At 36.5% G+C, this 16,962-nt stretch overlaps 1 protein-coding gene across 2 annotated transcripts in view; it reads right to left on the reverse strand.

Annotated features, from left to right (window-relative positions):
- RDX (radixin) overlaps positions 1 to 16,962 on the reverse strand; it is a 102,002-nt gene that overhangs the window by 33,310 nt on the left and 51,730 nt on the right. For both annotated transcript variants that reach the window (XM_089915522.1, XM_022561536.3), the window contains exons 10-12: positions 14,480 to 14,610; positions 2,391 to 2,551; positions 670 to 762 (exon numbers count right to left, since the gene is read on the reverse strand). In XM_089915522.1, coding sequence (XP_089771648.1) covers positions 670 to 762; positions 2,391 to 2,551; positions 14,480 to 14,610 — 385 coding nt within the window. The remainder of the gene's footprint in view (positions 1 to 669; positions 763 to 2,390; positions 2,552 to 14,479; positions 14,611 to 16,962) is intronic.

A 16,962-nucleotide genomic window follows, 5' to 3' on the forward strand; every position in this document is an offset into this window, starting at 1 on the left:
CTGTTCCTCTTTTTTCTCAATGCCACATCCTTAGTGTGAGTCATTAGCTCTTAAGTAATCCTGCCCACTATCCCAATCCATCCTTCATGCTGATTATTAAGCTGTTTTTATAAAACCATGCTTGATCATGTTACAATCCTGTTTTGAAATCTTCAGAGCCCAACGTCTACAGATATTTCTCAGCATCTTGCCTTAGCAGGGCATTTATTTAAAGCCTTTCACAACTTAATTCCCTTTCTAACTTTCTAGCCACAACTCTCAAAATTTCTGAAAACAGACCCTAAGTTTTGCTCACTTACTAGTTGACCTCAAATCTGTCATGTGCTTTTATACTTCTTATGCTCATTCAATTCCCTCGATCTGGAATGATCCTCTTCAGTCTCCATCTTTTCTACTCCCAAATTGAATGTATTATTCAAGAGCCGGCTTAAATTTATAAGGGTTTCCCCAACACCTGCCTCATTCCCTCAGAAATTAAACATTTCTTCTGTGTTCCCAAAGTACTTATTATCACTAGATTAGTATTTACTACAGTACATACACATTCATACAGAGGTACCTCTTCCCCTCTAAATCATGACAGCAACTTATATTTATCTCTATAATTTCCACATATGGCTGGGTACAAAATAGATGTTCAATAATTTATAGTGATGAACAAATGATTACTTTGTGTTGCCACTCAGTAGCTTCCTCCTCCTTTTTTTTCTTGGCTTCTTCTAGAAGCGCAATCTTGGCAGTGAATTCGGCAAGTTCTGCTGCCTAAAATAAACAAAACAATTACCAATACTAAAAAGTAATATATTTTCAGTCATTTATATTAAGTCAAAAAAGCTTTAATGTACATGGACTTTTTTTTTTGGTCATGCCGTGCAGCTTCTGAGATCTTAGTTCCCCGACCAGGGATCAAACCTGTGCCCCCTGCAGTGGAAGCTCAGAGTCCTAACCACTGGACCGCCAGGGAATTCCCACATGGACTGTGTTATATGTTTTTTATAGGTAGTCTTCTGTTTAAAAAAAGGAACTATTTCTTTAAGAGCATAAATATCTTACTTGTACTAGGTATAATGAGCTAATGAGACAAAGTGAAAAAAAATTTATTATTCTATATACACGTAGTTATTCCTGTTTTCATAGCAGGAACCTAGGAGCTATTTTTAAACTTTCATCAATAAACTATCTGTTAGGGGCTTCCCTGGTGGTGCAGTGGTTGAGAGTCTGCCTGCCGATGCAGGGGACACAGGTTCGTGCCCCAGCCCGGGAATATCCCACATGCCGCGGAGCGGCTGGGCCCGTGAGCCATGGCCGCTGAGCCTGCGCGTCCGGAGCCTGTGCTCCGCAACGGGAGAGGCCACAACAGTGAGAGGCCCGCGTACCGCGCAAAAAATAAAATAAAATAAAATAAACTATCTGTTAAAGCCTACAGAAGGAAAAAGAATTCTATTTACATAACACTTTATAATTTAAACAGCACTTTCTTAATTCCCCAACAATACTATTAGGTGGTATTATTCCTTTTTTCAAAGGGAGCGATCTGAGGCTCAGAAAGACCCAAAGACACATAGCAAGTAAATGCCTAAACCAATATTTAAATCCCAAATCTTCTAGGTGTCATGCCTACACCTCATTATTTGCAAGTCCACTAAATACACAAAAAAACCCAATCAATTATGATCTATCTTATAGTTAGCCTACGGTTATCTTATAGGGTTTAGAATATACGTAATTGTCAACTTATCTAAAGCAAAATCTAAGCAAATCAGAATCTTTTGTTAGCAACAGGCTCTATGTATCTTTTATGGTTTTATTTTTAGGTTTCCTTTTAAAAGAAGAAATAAACATTTTAGGCTTATTTCCATACTTTGTTATTTCCACACTTGTCTCTTTGGTTTGCTTTCCAGAAGGTATAATATACTTAATTTTACAAAGGTTTTTTTAAGTTTCCATTATTTGAACTTATTTTATTGGCACTCATTAGCAAACAAAATTTTACTGTTGATTTTGGATACATTACAACACACTTTTGGTAGTGGCTGCACAATAGTGATCATTTATTTACTGTACTAAATACTGCAACCTCCAAATTGTCTATTTTTACACTGGTATTTCATTTGTCATGATGGGTATTCCTCTGAATACAGAAAATGGTCCATGTGGTCTATGGTTTTCATAATTCTTTGTTATTCTACTTACTGCTTTAAAATACATTCGAATAAAAAGATATAAGTTCCTTGCAGTGAGTGCACACATACCACAGTGAGGGGATTTGAAAACGTAATTAACCAACACCTTTGTGCTCAGAGAATAAACACTCTGAAATTGCGGAACCGATTTCGTCCATGCTTTTGTCTGAATTTTTCTTTTCCCCTAACAGAACCCAGGTTCCCTACCAGCTGCTCCTGATTCTTCATCTGGTCGGCAGCCTGTTTTGCTATAGCAGATTTGGCCTCTTCAGCAGCTCGACGCTCCTTTTCAAGCCTTTCTGCTTCTTCTTTTGCTCGTTTTCGTTCCTGGTCCAGTTCTAGAGCTTTTCGAGTCTGTTCTTCTAGTTCTGTCAAATATATGTATCCCCCCAAAACAATGATTAATTCTAATTTTCTCATTATCAAAAGAAGTCAAAATAGTAGCAAGGAATCTAATCTGTACAGTTTCTTAAAATTAGCACATATGCAAATGATCATTACCTCGTTTTTAACTTGGCAAAAACCTAATAACTTTTAAAACTCTATTACACAATTCAAAAATGCAAAGAAATGAAAATTCTCTGTAATTCAAGTTATGTCATAAAGCTAGAAGCACATCCTTTATTTTTAAAAACATACTCTCCATGGGCTTCCCTGGTGGCGCAGTGTGGTTGAGAGTCCGCCTGCCGATTCAGGGGACACAGGTTTGTGCCCCGATCCGGGAAGATCCCACATGCCGCGGAGCGGCTGGGCCCGTGAGCCATGGCCGCTGAGCCTGCGTGTCCAGAGCCTGTGCTCCGCAACGGGAGAGGCCACAACAGTGAGAAGCCCGCGTATCGCAAAAAAAAAAAAACAAAAAACAAAACTCTCCAAAAGGGAACCCTCCTACACTGCTGGTGGGACTGTAAGTTGGTACAGCCACTAAGGGGAACAGTATGGAGGTTCCTTAAAAAACTAAAAATAGAACTACTATATGACCCAGTAATCCCAGTCCTGCGGATATACCCAAAGAAAACCATAATTCAAAAAGATATATTACCCCAATGTTCACTGCAGCACTATTTACAACAGCCAGGACATGGAAGCAACCTAAGTGTCCACTGACAGATGAATGGTAAAGATGTGATACCTATATACAATGGAATATACAATGGTACCTATATACTCAGCCATAAAAGAGAACAAAATAACGGCATTTGCAGCAACTGAGTGAAGTCAGACAGAGAAAGACAAATATCATATGATATTGCTTATATGTGGAATCTAAACAAAGGTACAAATGAGCTTATTTACAAAACAGAAGCAGAGTCACAGATGTAGAAAACAAACTTATGTTTACCAGGGGATTCGGGGTGGGGGGGCGAGGAGAAGGGATAAACTGGGAGATTGGGACTGACACATACACAGTACTATATATTAAATCGATAACTAATAAGAACTTGCTGTATAGCACAGGGACCTCTACTCAATACTCTGTAATGGCCTATATGGGAAAAGAATCTTAAAAAAAGGGGGGATATATGTATATGTATAACTGATTTGCTTTGCTGAACACCTGAAACTAATACAACATTGTAAATCAACTATACACCAATGAAAATTTTAAAAAAAACCTCTCTGAAGTTTTGACCTAAACAAACTGCCATCTGTTTCAAAAGTCTATAAAATAACACACTTTAAAACTTAAATAAGTTTTTACTTACCTAAACTAAGTATTAGATAAGTAAACCCAAGACATTAAGACTGAATACTTACTGACTCAAATAGGAATTTTGATGTGAATTATATGAATTACTGAAAATTTTGAGTTATTAGTACATATCCATTCCTCAAGCATGAAGATAAGTAAGTAATATTTGGAGATAAATGAGGTGAATTTTAATCCATAAATGTACAGATCATAAAGTTAATTCTCTTTTCTTATTCTAATGAGTTGAGAAAGGAAAATATTACTAGCACAAAGCCAAAAGATTTGAAAGTACTAATTTTAAGTATTGTTCTGACAATCTTTGTTCAATAGCAAGGACATCTGTGACAGAAGACAAGAGAATGTCATCTATTAAGATGGGTGCAATGTCCTACAAAGAATGACTCTCCCTTTCTGTATACTTTAGAAAAAAGGAAAAACTGAAAATCTGTATGTCAAAAGATTTGAAAGCTAACTGTAATGTACAAGTCACCTTACTGTTCTCCATTTTGTTGTTCTTGGTCAGAACTAATTTAAGTAACTGCAGTTAAGACTTGGGAGGTTTTGAGAAGACTGGGAAGAAAAATGACTTTAAACTCTAGATAAAATGTAAAACTTCTACGCGACTATTTGGCTATAAAGATGAAATGTGTATAATGAAGGATGTTACTGAAGCTAAATTCTAGGATTATTCATTTTAGTATATGTCTTCTAAAACTTGGACATCAGAGCTAGCCCATCTAACTTTTTTAATGATCATTCTTTCCATCTGGCTGACTAATACATAAAATAAAGCTCACAAAGTTCACAGCTGTATCCTCCTTCTAAACAAGCAAGCAAATAATAAGAAAAGTTTACAAATGAAAACGCCTTATTTTCTCTCATAATAAAAATTCTTTCTGTACTATGAGCCAATAAAGAAAAATAAGCCTGGGTTACAAAGTTAAATTTCAAAATATTCTTTATTTTCTAACAGTTTTTTTGTACTAAGTATTAATTTGAGGAATAGTAGACAGAGCAATGGTTGTTTTGTGGTATATTAAGAATTACACAAAACTCTAATTTTTTTTAATGTTGAAAATGAACTGAAAGCTTCAAATCTACACTAGTCTCTAGTCTAGAAAGGAAGGTTTTGAAGTGCCATATATCCCACAATGATCTCTCTTTCCTCTCCAGTTAACTATGATTGGCAAACTATGGCTCAGTGACCAAACCCAACCCAACGCCGTATTTTTGTAAATAAAGTTTTACTGGAACACAATCTCATTCGTTTAGGTATTGCACATGACTGCTTTCATGCTGCAATGGGAGAGTTGATAGCTGTAACAGACCATGTAGCCTGCAAAGCCTGAAATATTTACTATCCAGCCTTTTAAGAAAAAGTTTGTGAACCCACAAATTAGAATATTTCAGGAGTTCCCTGGAGGTCCCGTGGTTAGAACTCAGGACTTTCACTGCTGTGGCCTTGGGTTGAATCCCTGGTCAGGGGAACTAAGACGGAACTAAGACCCCTCAAGGTCCGTGGCATGGCCAAAAAATATATTTCTATGAAACAAACATCCCTCCAGACCTTGGATCCAGTTAGAAGCCCTTGAGGAGAAGGATTAGATGAGAAATGTGAATAGTATCAATGTTTTGCCTATCTGGGTCAAAAAAAGCAAGAACCTACAATTTTTGAGGTCTGGCACGTGAGAAGAGAGTACGAAGGAAATCTGGCTTCTTTTAGAATCTCAGCTCTTTCAGGACAAAGGTGAAAGGTTACAAGAATAAATTGTTTCTCTCATTAACAGTACACAGTATATTGATGTAGATGGTTATGGAAGTTAATTAAGTGTAAACCAGGGAAGTTATTCTAAGTTCAAGCTAATAAAATTTGTGAAAGCTTCCCTTTCTCAATCAGGTTTGAACACAAGCATCACTTGATTTTGACAGGTCTAAGACTTGGCAAGCCAAATCAACTCTTATGTCATCCCCAAGGGCAAAGATTGGAAGCTATAAAAATTGTAACAGTATTAGTAAAAAAAAAAAAAAAAGTAAAAAAATATCTCAGAAGATTATAGATTTTTTTCTTCCTCTTTCCAGTCTAGGGCAATAGTTTATTTTTACCCTGGGAAAAGAACTAATACTATTACAAAAAAAAAAAAAAAGCAAATAAAAGTTCTATTATCAAAATTCTTAGAAATCATAGAATTAAGAATATGATTACAAATTACTTACTGAAAAAGCAATTTTAGAATACCTGTACTACATCTAAGCAATGGTAACTGAAAACAGCAAGGTGCAAAAGGATATATGTACCTTTTGTTTAAGAAAGAAGTGGAAGTGGAGAATTCTGAGCCAGATTAAAACCCTGTAAGGCCTCAGGCATTGAAAAATTATATCTAGTGCCTTAGTCCCAGCAATCAAACTAAAAACAATACAAAGTCATAAAAAGATATAAGGAAGGCCAAAAATGTTTTGCTTTTTCTAATGACCATTTTGGTACTTTTAAAAAACATTACTCAAAATGAAGATTTTAAAAATATGTATTATACATATTTATTTATATAAAAATCTACATTTATATAAATGTACTTATTTACATAAATATATTTATATATTACTTTTTTTTTTCTGCCCCTGCTTGGCAGATGACAGAAACATGTGTGTAGACAGACTGCGTATTGGGTAATGCAGCCTGGGAGATGATTAGGAAATGGTCAATCCTACTTCTTTCTCTACAGTGTCCATATGCTGAAGAATTTACAGATCTGCCCAAGACAAATGTACTTGGGGTTTTACACTAACGTAAGCCCATGGAAATCAAGCAGAAGAGAGGGGCAGTTCATACGTATCTGAATAGAACCAGTTTATGAGTCTCATTCATGGCTATTCTTATTCTGTACCCATTTAGAGTCAAAGCACTTGGGCCACTGCTTATTTTCTTATTTGATATATTCCCTCACTTCCATGTCTGCCTGTCCATTAAGTAAACAGCACGTGTTTCTCATATGCCAGTGTTTCTCAAATGGTTTCTATCAGAATCTCCTGGATGACTTGTTAAACTAGATTGTTGGGTACCACCCCTACGGGTTCTGATTCAATAGATGTGGGATGGAGCCAGAGAATTTACTTTTCTAACAAGTTTATAGGGGATCTTCTGGTTGCTGTTCCAGGCAGTACAATCTAATATGCCAATTTTCCACAGCCAAACAATTAGAAAATAATTGAGACAATAAATTAATTTTTAAATTCACTGAAGTAGACACAAGGAAAAATTTTGTAAAAGCAGGATACATTCATTATGAAGGGATAACCAGAGTAATTGGGGTGGGTGGTCTTGCTTTTGAATAAAATCTGAGATTATTGCCAACAAAAAAAAGAGAAAGAAGTGGAAAGAAAAACATATCTTTGTGTGTATATCATGTATTTGCTTATTTTATATGCAAAAAAAAACAGGTATATAATATTCCCAGTAGAGTGGAATAGAGGCAGAGCCTGTAGTATTCCATCAGGCTAAGAAGACAGAGATTTAGACTTTGGGGCTGCCAAAGCATCCAAGGCTTGAAAGGACAAGATCCTGAAAAGGAGTAAACAGAAAAGTCTCAAAATCTATGTGTATTTCCCCTCATTTGCCAACTCCTAAAATGCACACATACGGAAACAAGCAAAAAGCAGCTGTAAGAGGGTAAAGAGGTGACCAGAGAGATTAACACTCTCTTGCAGCTTGGGAGTCAAAGGTTGGAGTTCAAGGCCCTCTAAGACAGAAGGGCCCCAGTAAATATGCAGTCTTCCGATGACACCCCCAAAGGGCTAGACTAGCAATGGGAAAACCAGAAAGAGACCAACGTTAACAAAGCCTGAAACCCAGCTCAACTCTATCCAGGTGATCTGCACATATTCTGGCTGTCAAAAGCAAATTAAATCCTCTCTAAAGGAAAATAACACCATCCAAAGTCTCTATAACTTTTCATATACAATGTTGGGCATTCAATCAAAATTACCAGGTATACCAGACAGGACCAAATGAGCCCCTGACCCCCTCCCCCCACCCCAAAAAGGGAAAACAGACTATAGAATAGGCCCATAGATTATCCAGACATTGGAGTTTGCAAGCAAGGTCATTAAAATAACTATGATTGACACTGCTCATCTAGGAGAGGTGGAAAAAAAGCAAAGCATGGGGAAAGAATCAACGGCCAGAGGAACACTGACAATAACGTAGAAACAGATGTTCAGGGGTCCTACAAACCCTCTGCAGAGATGCCAAGGGCCAGAGTCCCCTTTATAATTATAAAAGTTCAATTTATCAATCTTTTCCTTATGGTTATGAACACATTCTCTCCTTTACTACCTTCTAGAAACTTCATTCTACCTTTAACATTTAGGTTCACAATCCACAGGCCCTCTATAAAGAAAAACCAGCTAAAAATTCAGGAGCTCTTTGACAGGGACCCAAATACACTACTAATTTTATTTTAGCAAAACAGGAAGCCAGTGCACTAGAATCATGCATTGAAGGAAAAAAAAAAAAAGCCCCCTCCCCACCTCAAAAAAGATAAAACATTTCTAACCACCAAATAAACAGCAATACTGCAAATGTGAAGAGCATGTGAAGCTCCTCGTGTGGCTGAGAATGAAAGCTTAAAGGAAGAAAATCTGAAAAGACCAGACTTGGGCAGCAGTGGGAAACCCAACAGAAAAGCTGTATTATAAATGCCAACTTAGAAGATAAATCAGAGTTACAGAGCTTGTCATCACATTGAGAAACTGTTATCACATCCTCAATCCATAGAGGTTTGCAGCAAAGACATTTCAACAGCTGATCTTCCTCTCCTGGATTTTCCATCCCCAGAACTTCCTCTCCAGGAGCTCTCTATTAAGAAAAGGGTTGTGAGTAAGTAGAAAAGGAAGCTACCAGAGATGGGAAGAAAGGAAAAGTATAGTTAATACAGCAAACAAAGAGAAAACTACCAACCCAGGGATGATCCAGGAGGTGCATCACCTAGCAATACCATGGGAGGAGAGGGTTTATTCTGTGAAATATGCAGAATATTCATCAGTCCGTTGACTTAAATGGAGAAGTCCAGTCTTGGCAGATATTAAACTCTTCTGGAGACTTAGTTTGTCCTGTTATAAACTAAATGGCTCTCTGTATTAACTTTTTCAAGTAATTATTTTCCTTTTCTCAATTTCAGGATTATAATTTATGAAAGTATATAATGTGTAACAATTAACAACTAATACCATAAAAGATTAAAGATAAAAGATAAAGTTAAGTAACATGGGAGCCCAAGAGTTGCCTTGTCTTTGAAACATGCTTCCTACCATTTTATTATATACCTATGACTTATTTATGACACGTCAGTTAAAAATCTTTTTAGGTACAACTAGTAACTGAACACTGTGGCATTGGCAATAGGATAGACAAATAGATAAGTGGAACAGAAAAGAGTCTAGAAACAGATGCATACATACAGACTTCTGGATTTGTGACAAAGGTGATGCTATGTATGGTACAAAGTCTTTGCAATAAATGGGTCTGGGTCAGTTAGAAATATGTATGGGAAAAAACAAACCTTGACTCTTATAAAAATCACTTACATATGGACTGTGGACCTAAATGTGAAAGGTAAAACAAAGTTTCTAGGAGGTAGTAAACAATAATACATTCACAACCATAAGGAAAAAGAGTGATAAATGGAGATTAAAGTTAAGACTGTCTTTTCATTAAATGACACCATTAAGAGAGTAAAAAGGTAAACCACGGAGAGATGTTTTTACAATACATGTAAAGAACTACTACAGATCAATAAGAAAAAGAAGAAAATCCAATTTTTTTTTTGAATGGGCAAAATAAGTGAAAAGGCACTTCACAGACAGCTATAAGCATTTGCTAAGGTGCTCAAAATCATCAGTCATCAAGAAAATGCACTGTACTCATTGTATTCACCAGAATGGCTAAACAAACAAAACAAAAAAGAAACCCTGATAATAATGAGTGGTGAATGTAATGATGAAGATGTAGAGCAGTGGTAGGAATGAAGTTTGATACAACCACTTTGGGAAACTGGTGGCTGTATCTACTATAGCTCTATACAGCTGTGATCCCGAAATTCCGCTCCTAGATGTGTACATCCCACAAACTAGTAGGTATGTACACCAAGTGCTATGTTCAAGAATGCTCATAGCAGCCTTATTTTATAATAGCCCCAAACTGGAAGTATTACAAATGTCCATCACCAGTAGAATGCATAAACTGAGGTAAATACATGCAATAGAATATTACACAACAATGTGAAAAAACAAACTACAGCTACCTGCATAAGTTTGAGCAAAAAGAGGCCAAAAGTACACATGAATTCATTTCTATGTAGTTCAAACATAGGCAAGATGATTCTAAGGCATTACACTGAAAGCACAAGCAATAAAAGCCAAAATAAATAAATAAATTGGACTTCATCCAAATTTAAAACCAAATTTAGCACCATCAACAAAGTGAAAAGACTACCCATGGAACAGGGGAAAATACTTGCATATCATATATCTGATATATGATAAGGGATTTACACACAAATATTAAAAAAAACTCTTATACGTCAACAACAAAAAAAAACATGATTGAAAAATGGGCAGAAAATTTGAAAATACATTTTTCCAAAGAAGATATATAAATGGCCAATAAGGATATGGAAAGATACTCAACATCAATAGCCATTAGGAAAATGCAAATCAAAACCACAATGAGATACTACTTCGCACCCATTATCATGACTATAATCCAAAAGATAAATACTAACAAGTGTTGGTGAGGATGTGGAGAAAACATGCCTTGCTCGTATGAATGTTAAATGACATATAATTGTTTTAGAAATCAGATGCACATGTCCTCAAAAAGTTAAACATATGACCCAGCAATTCCACTCCCAGGCTTATACCCAAAAGAAATGAAAACGTACAGATACACAATAACTTGTACACAAATGTTCATAGCAGCATATTCACAACGGCCAAACAGTGGAAACAACTGATGAAAAAGTAAAATGTAGCATTATACGCATAAAGTCCTTGATACATGCTAAAACATGATGGACCCTGAAAACATTATGCTCAGCGCAAGTCACAACAGATCACGTTTTGCATGACTGTATTCACATGAAATGTCCAGAAGGCAAGTCTATAGAGATAAAAAGTAAACTAGTAGCTGCCTAAGGCTGAGGGAGGGAGAATTGGGAATAACTGGGAGCGACTGCTAACAGGTATGCGACTTCTTTCTGGGGTGACGAAATTGTTCTAAAACTGTGATGGCGGCTGCACAACTATGCAAACATACTAAAAGCTATTAAATTGTACACTTCAAATGGCTGTGTGGTATGTAAGTTATATCTCAACAGAGCTATTAGAAAAAAAGGTAAGACTAAACCTCATGATGATATAAATCAGAATGATATACATCTGGGGTGAAAAAATGACTGCAAAGGGACACAAGGTGGGGTTCCCTGAGGGCAGGTAATGTTCTCTATCCTATTCTGGGTAGTTACAAAAATAAATTCACTTTGTAAAAATTCATTGAGCCTTACACCTAAGAGGTATGCACATTATTATACCTATGAAAAAATTTCAACAACAAAAACTTTAATATAACTTTATATATCAAAAAATCTCAAAAAGCTAAATTAGGGATTATTTACCTCCATTTTAGAAATTAGGAACATAAGGAAATCTAGAGGCTAAAATGACTTGCTTATGGTCATAAGTCAATGACAGAATTAAAGCTTGGCTCCTATTTGTAAACAATGCATACCTAAACCCCCTCCTACTTACTATTACTACTTTTATCACATTATCCTGTTTATCTCCTTCACAGCACTTCGAACTACATAAGATGATTTTTATTATCTGTTAATTTTATTACTCTGTCTTTCCTAAATAAACTGTAAGCTACACGAGAGTAGGAAACTTATCTGTTCAATACTATATCCCCAATACCTAGAACAATGCCTAGAACAGTACTGGGTGTACTTATTAAGTACTAAGTGTTTAACAAGTATCCAGAATGAATGAAATCACTATACCCCCAACTCTTTCCTGTGGTTTGTCTTTGTGAAGGTGGAAATTCACTTTGATATTTGTTGCAATAGTGACTAAATGCAAGTTTGGCTGTATTGTATCTCAAATATAGTCACCAATATATCTTGAAGATGGTTAAAAGAATGATAAAGGAAGCTAAATAATTTAACAATGATGAATTATGGCAATGCAAAATGTCAGAATGGTTCTATTTAATGATTTATGACATTTCAAATAATGACTTCAATAAAATTTTTTTCAAGAAAATGACAATAATGAAGTATGGAAGTTTCTTTTCACAAAAACTTATGGGTTTATCTACTAAATATCATGATTTAGATATGACCAGAGTTACTGCATTTGAATGAGAATTTAGCATAAATTATAAGACAACCATGCAGAGTTTAGGACAGCCTGGAAAAGCTGTATTATTAGAAAAACAAAACAAAACAAAACAAACAAAAAAACAAACTGGATGTCCTTTGCCTTAGGATGACTGATTTGAAACTGTCTTGACAGGCATGCTCTATATTCTTTCTTATGTTTTATCTTCCTTATATTCTTTGGTGCTTCTGTACTTGAGTACTTTTCTGTATGTAAATCATTAATATTTTTATTATACATCCTAAATAAATAAGATTGAAAGATTTAGTAAATAGCTATTCTCTAAGAAAATGTATTATGTAAATGAAAAAGTACTATCCTTCAATCTTCTCTTTAAAATCAGAGCACTATCATACATTTCTTTAAACTTTCCTTTTTTTAAAAAAAATTATTTTATTTATTTATTTTTGGCCGCATTGGGTCTTCGTTGCTACGCACGGGCTTTCTCTAGCTGCGTTGAGCGGGGGGCTACTCTTCGTTGCAGTGTGCGGGCTTCTCATTGCGGTAGCTTCTCTTGCTGCAGAGCACGGGCTCTAGGTACGTGGGCTTCAGTAGCTGCGGCACGCAGGCTCAGTAGTTGTGGCTCACGGGCTCTAGAGCACGGGCTCAGTAGTTGTGGTGCACGGGCTTAGTTGCTCCGTGGCATGTGGGATCTTCCTGGACCAGGGCTCGAACCCGTGTCCCCTGCATTGGCAGGCAGATTCTTAACCACTGCGCCACCAGGGAACTAAACTTTCCTTTTTTAAAAAACACACTTTAGTATACTCCAGATTTTTTTTTTTACACTATTCTTCCTCTAAGAGTATTGCTCATACTCTTCACATGGTGCTTAGTACATGTTACCTCACTTTATTAATATTTTTAATGTATACATCTCATTTCTATCAACCACACAGGCTTCACTCCCATGCATGCTATGTATCTGTCTTTCGAAAACACAGCACAAAGTAGGCGCATCACAAATGTCTGCTTTTTTAACTGATGAAAAAGCACCTAGAGTGGGAGAAACAGCATCAAGTTGGAATTCAGGAAACAAGTTCTACCCTTGTGTTATGGTTTGCAAATAAGTCTCTTTACTACCTCTGGGCTTTAAACTAAATACTTTCTAGGTCTTTTCTAGCTCTGAGAAATGAGGCTTCTAATGAGTCAGAATAAAATCCAGGTTTTTTTTTTTTTTCTATTTCTTCTCTTAGAAATATTATTTCCAATCATCTTGCAATTGGAATGATCAGTTTGTGGATTTATAACAGTCTTTGTGACTTCCTCCTCTAGCTACCCATCTGCAAGTTATTCTACCCACTGCTCAACAGCATCTCCCCACCACGGTAGGCTAATGTAAGGAATGAAAATAAACCTTAACTAAGATCATTAGCTATTTCCAACAGAAGTGAATGGCTGGTCCTACTAGTTGTCAGAAAAGCAGGTATTAATTTAATTTTATAAATAATGTAGATTTTCATGTTATTCCCTAGATCTTACTGCTTAGGAAGGAACATAACATCCTATTTTACTCAATATCTTTTTTCTTTTGTTCTCCCCACTATTTCTTGTTTGAAATGAGTATATTCTAGAGTTACTTTAATTAAACCACACTCTCTAAATCCAATGTATCCTTTCTATATATACACTGTAGCATTTTGGTTACCTACTGCCTAGGTCATAGGTTCTTCCAAACATGTTACCGAAAACAAACAAAACACTTCTACTGTGTGTTGTGCATTTTTTTAATATACTGAAATTAAATTTAGAGACAGTTCCAGAAGAGTTTAAATAGTCAGAATAGCTTAAAATGCTTTTAATTACCTAGATGCCTTGAAGTTCTTACATATCCATAAAATGCTTTTGTTTAAGTACCAGAGAGTATTGAAAACGTGTTTTTGTTTATGGAACCCTGAATAGTGATAGGAATAAATTACTACATACAGGCATTCATAATATATAAGGGTACACATAAAAATATTTGAGTGCTTAAGTAAATGAAAGACAAAGAATATATGAGCCTTGTATAGTTGAATGTGCCTTAAATGTGTTTATGATGTAATTCCACCAAGTATTAAATTGGCAATTAAATGTAATTATTCTAGATAAGACAAATAAGATTTAACAGTAGTAAGAAATACTATTAGCTGATGACAGAGCAACAATTTTGAATCCAGTGTCAAAAAGAAACTTTTACCTTTCTGGGCTTTCAATGTCTGTTCTTCAATTTGCCTCAGACGTTCCATTAGCTCTTCCTTTTCACGTTCTATTCTTTCCTTTTCCTTTTCTGCTATTTCTCTTTTCTTCTTTTCATTCTCTAATTGCGCCCTTAAAAGGAATTACAATTGTGCTTTTACAAATTAATATATGCAAATATTCATATGAAGCCTAAGTACTAGCTGTGAATCAACTAAGAAACTACAGCATAAATATTTTAACAGTCCTCATTATACTCAGATTTGTTCAAAACTCATATAGTTAAGAATATAGGACTACACTGTTACATACACAATTGTGAGGTTGCAAAAAGTTTAGTCAATGACTGTTTAAAATGAACTCTTGACAGTAAATTACATGTCAGCACAAAAGGAGTTAACTGCACAGCTGCTATACCCAAGGACATGCCTTCTTTAGATTAGCAGGAGCCCTCCACTGGGGGAAGTAACAAAGGCTTGAAGGGAGTAAACAAGGCTGTTTCACTTTAAACAGCAAAATAACCTGGGAGGGCAACAATTTTCGACCATTAACAATTAATTAATAGAAGTTTAATTTCTAAGGTAGTACCAACTTATGCTTAGATACAAGATGACAAACCAGTTTAATCTCCTTTGACAAATCCCTTAGAATGACAGTACATATCTAAATATAGCCAAATTCACTCATCAAACATCTACCAAGGGCCTACTGTGGGTCGGACTCTATGTTGAGGGCCAGAAGTATAATGATGAATAAGAGACCCTATGTTAATTATCAGATAATACTGTCTACTTTAATGGGAATAATTTTCTCTCGTTAAAAAAAAAAAATCGATTATGACTTCATCTGACACTTATGTGAATATACCTAAATATTTCTAAAAGACATTGCTGCCATTTGATGTCAATTCTGAATTTCAGGCCAAAACCATGTAGTTTCTCAACCTGCAGTCTCTGATAAGCTTACCAGCAAAGTTTTATTATCAATTCCTTACTCAATAAACCTAAACTTAAAAATTCCTACAGCTCCTAGTACCTATATGCCTCCAACATGAAAAGAGAATCAACCCAGTTTTGGGATAAACAGGTACAGTTGTGGCAAGTTGGCAAGAGATGGACCCTTAAGTGTAAGGGTGACCATACCTCTCCAGCTGGTTTTAATAAATCCTCACAGCATTTCATAATCTAGGGCTTGGAGTTCATTCATGTGAGAGGAGCTCCACCTCTGTTCTAGAATTCCCTACAAGGTACTTTCTCAACAGCCAGGAGTCAGTAACTAAGCAACCCTCTGCCGCCAAGACTTGGACTCACTCTGCAGCACATTCACCTCTTTCTTCCTATCCTATTCAACCTGTAAGAGTATACACAGGTAAAGAGACATAAGAAGTTGGGAGCCCCCACCCCTCTAGAAGACAGGGGTGCTTGAGGTTTAAGGAAATGTTTGAGTTTCCCAACTTCCTTGAGCAAAGCAAGGGCCTGGTGGCCTCCGCAGAGGCTGCTGACCTTTCTGTATTCTTTAGAAAGCTGAAAAGGCAGGCTTGTCTGTGAAAGCAAGAGCACAGTACTTTTCAAGGAATTGCTAAGTATAGCCAAGAGCTACTTTTTTCCGTGCCAGGCTGCTACTCTAAGATGTTGAATAGCCTACCCCCAACATTCCCCAGCCTCTGCTCAATCAAATCCAGTGTTGCCACTGTTCTCCAAGACAGTTAGTTACCTTCCTCCCTCCCTCCCTGAGGCCCTGAGACACTTTATGAGGACTTACACCACAAAACAGATCTCAAGACCAAAGGCTGTAATAATATCCCATGAACTCAGAACCTTTCAGGTACAGCTCTGGCACACAGATGGCCCCTTCTGGAGATAGGCACTGGTGTTATTTAGCTTTTCCCTATTGATGTTTCATTTGTTCATCCTCAAGGACAGAGGTAAAGGAGATATGGAAGCAGGAAATAAGACAGAAGGTAACAAGCAAGTTGGGGGGAAAATTTAGTCTTTGTACTGAAAAAGGGAATAAATGTATAGCCGATATTTAACTTGACTATAATATTTAAAGCATTTTGCAAACTTTACTCTGCTGTGCTCTTATGAGGCTTGTGTCTCACATCTTTTTTTTTTTTTTTTGCGGTACACAGGCCTCTCACTGTTGTGGCCTCTCCTGTTGCGGAGCACAGGCTCTGGACGTGCAGGCTCAGTGACCATGGCTCACGGGCCCAGCCGCTCCATGGCATGTGGGATCTTCCTGGACCAGAACACGAACCCGCGTCCCCTGCATCGGCAGGCGGACTCTCAACCACTGTGCCACCAGGGAAGCCCGTGTCTCGTATCTTAATAAGAATTCTCACCTGACTACAGCCATCACCAACTAATCCCATTCAATTAATACAAATGCCTTTGGCTCTCCACATTTCTTAGTGATACCTAGTTTTTGCAGGCCTGTCTTGTCTCCTTTATGAAATTGAAAAAGCTTGCTTCTCCCATAAACCTT

This window comes from Delphinapterus leucas, chromosome 7 (genome assembly GCF_059928025.1).
Source record: "Delphinapterus leucas isolate spDelLeu-1000000601 "Yukka" chromosome 7, BTC_Dleu_Yukka2, whole genome shotgun sequence".
Classification (NCBI taxonomy): Eukaryota; Metazoa; Chordata; class Mammalia; order Artiodactyla; family Monodontidae; genus Delphinapterus; species Delphinapterus leucas.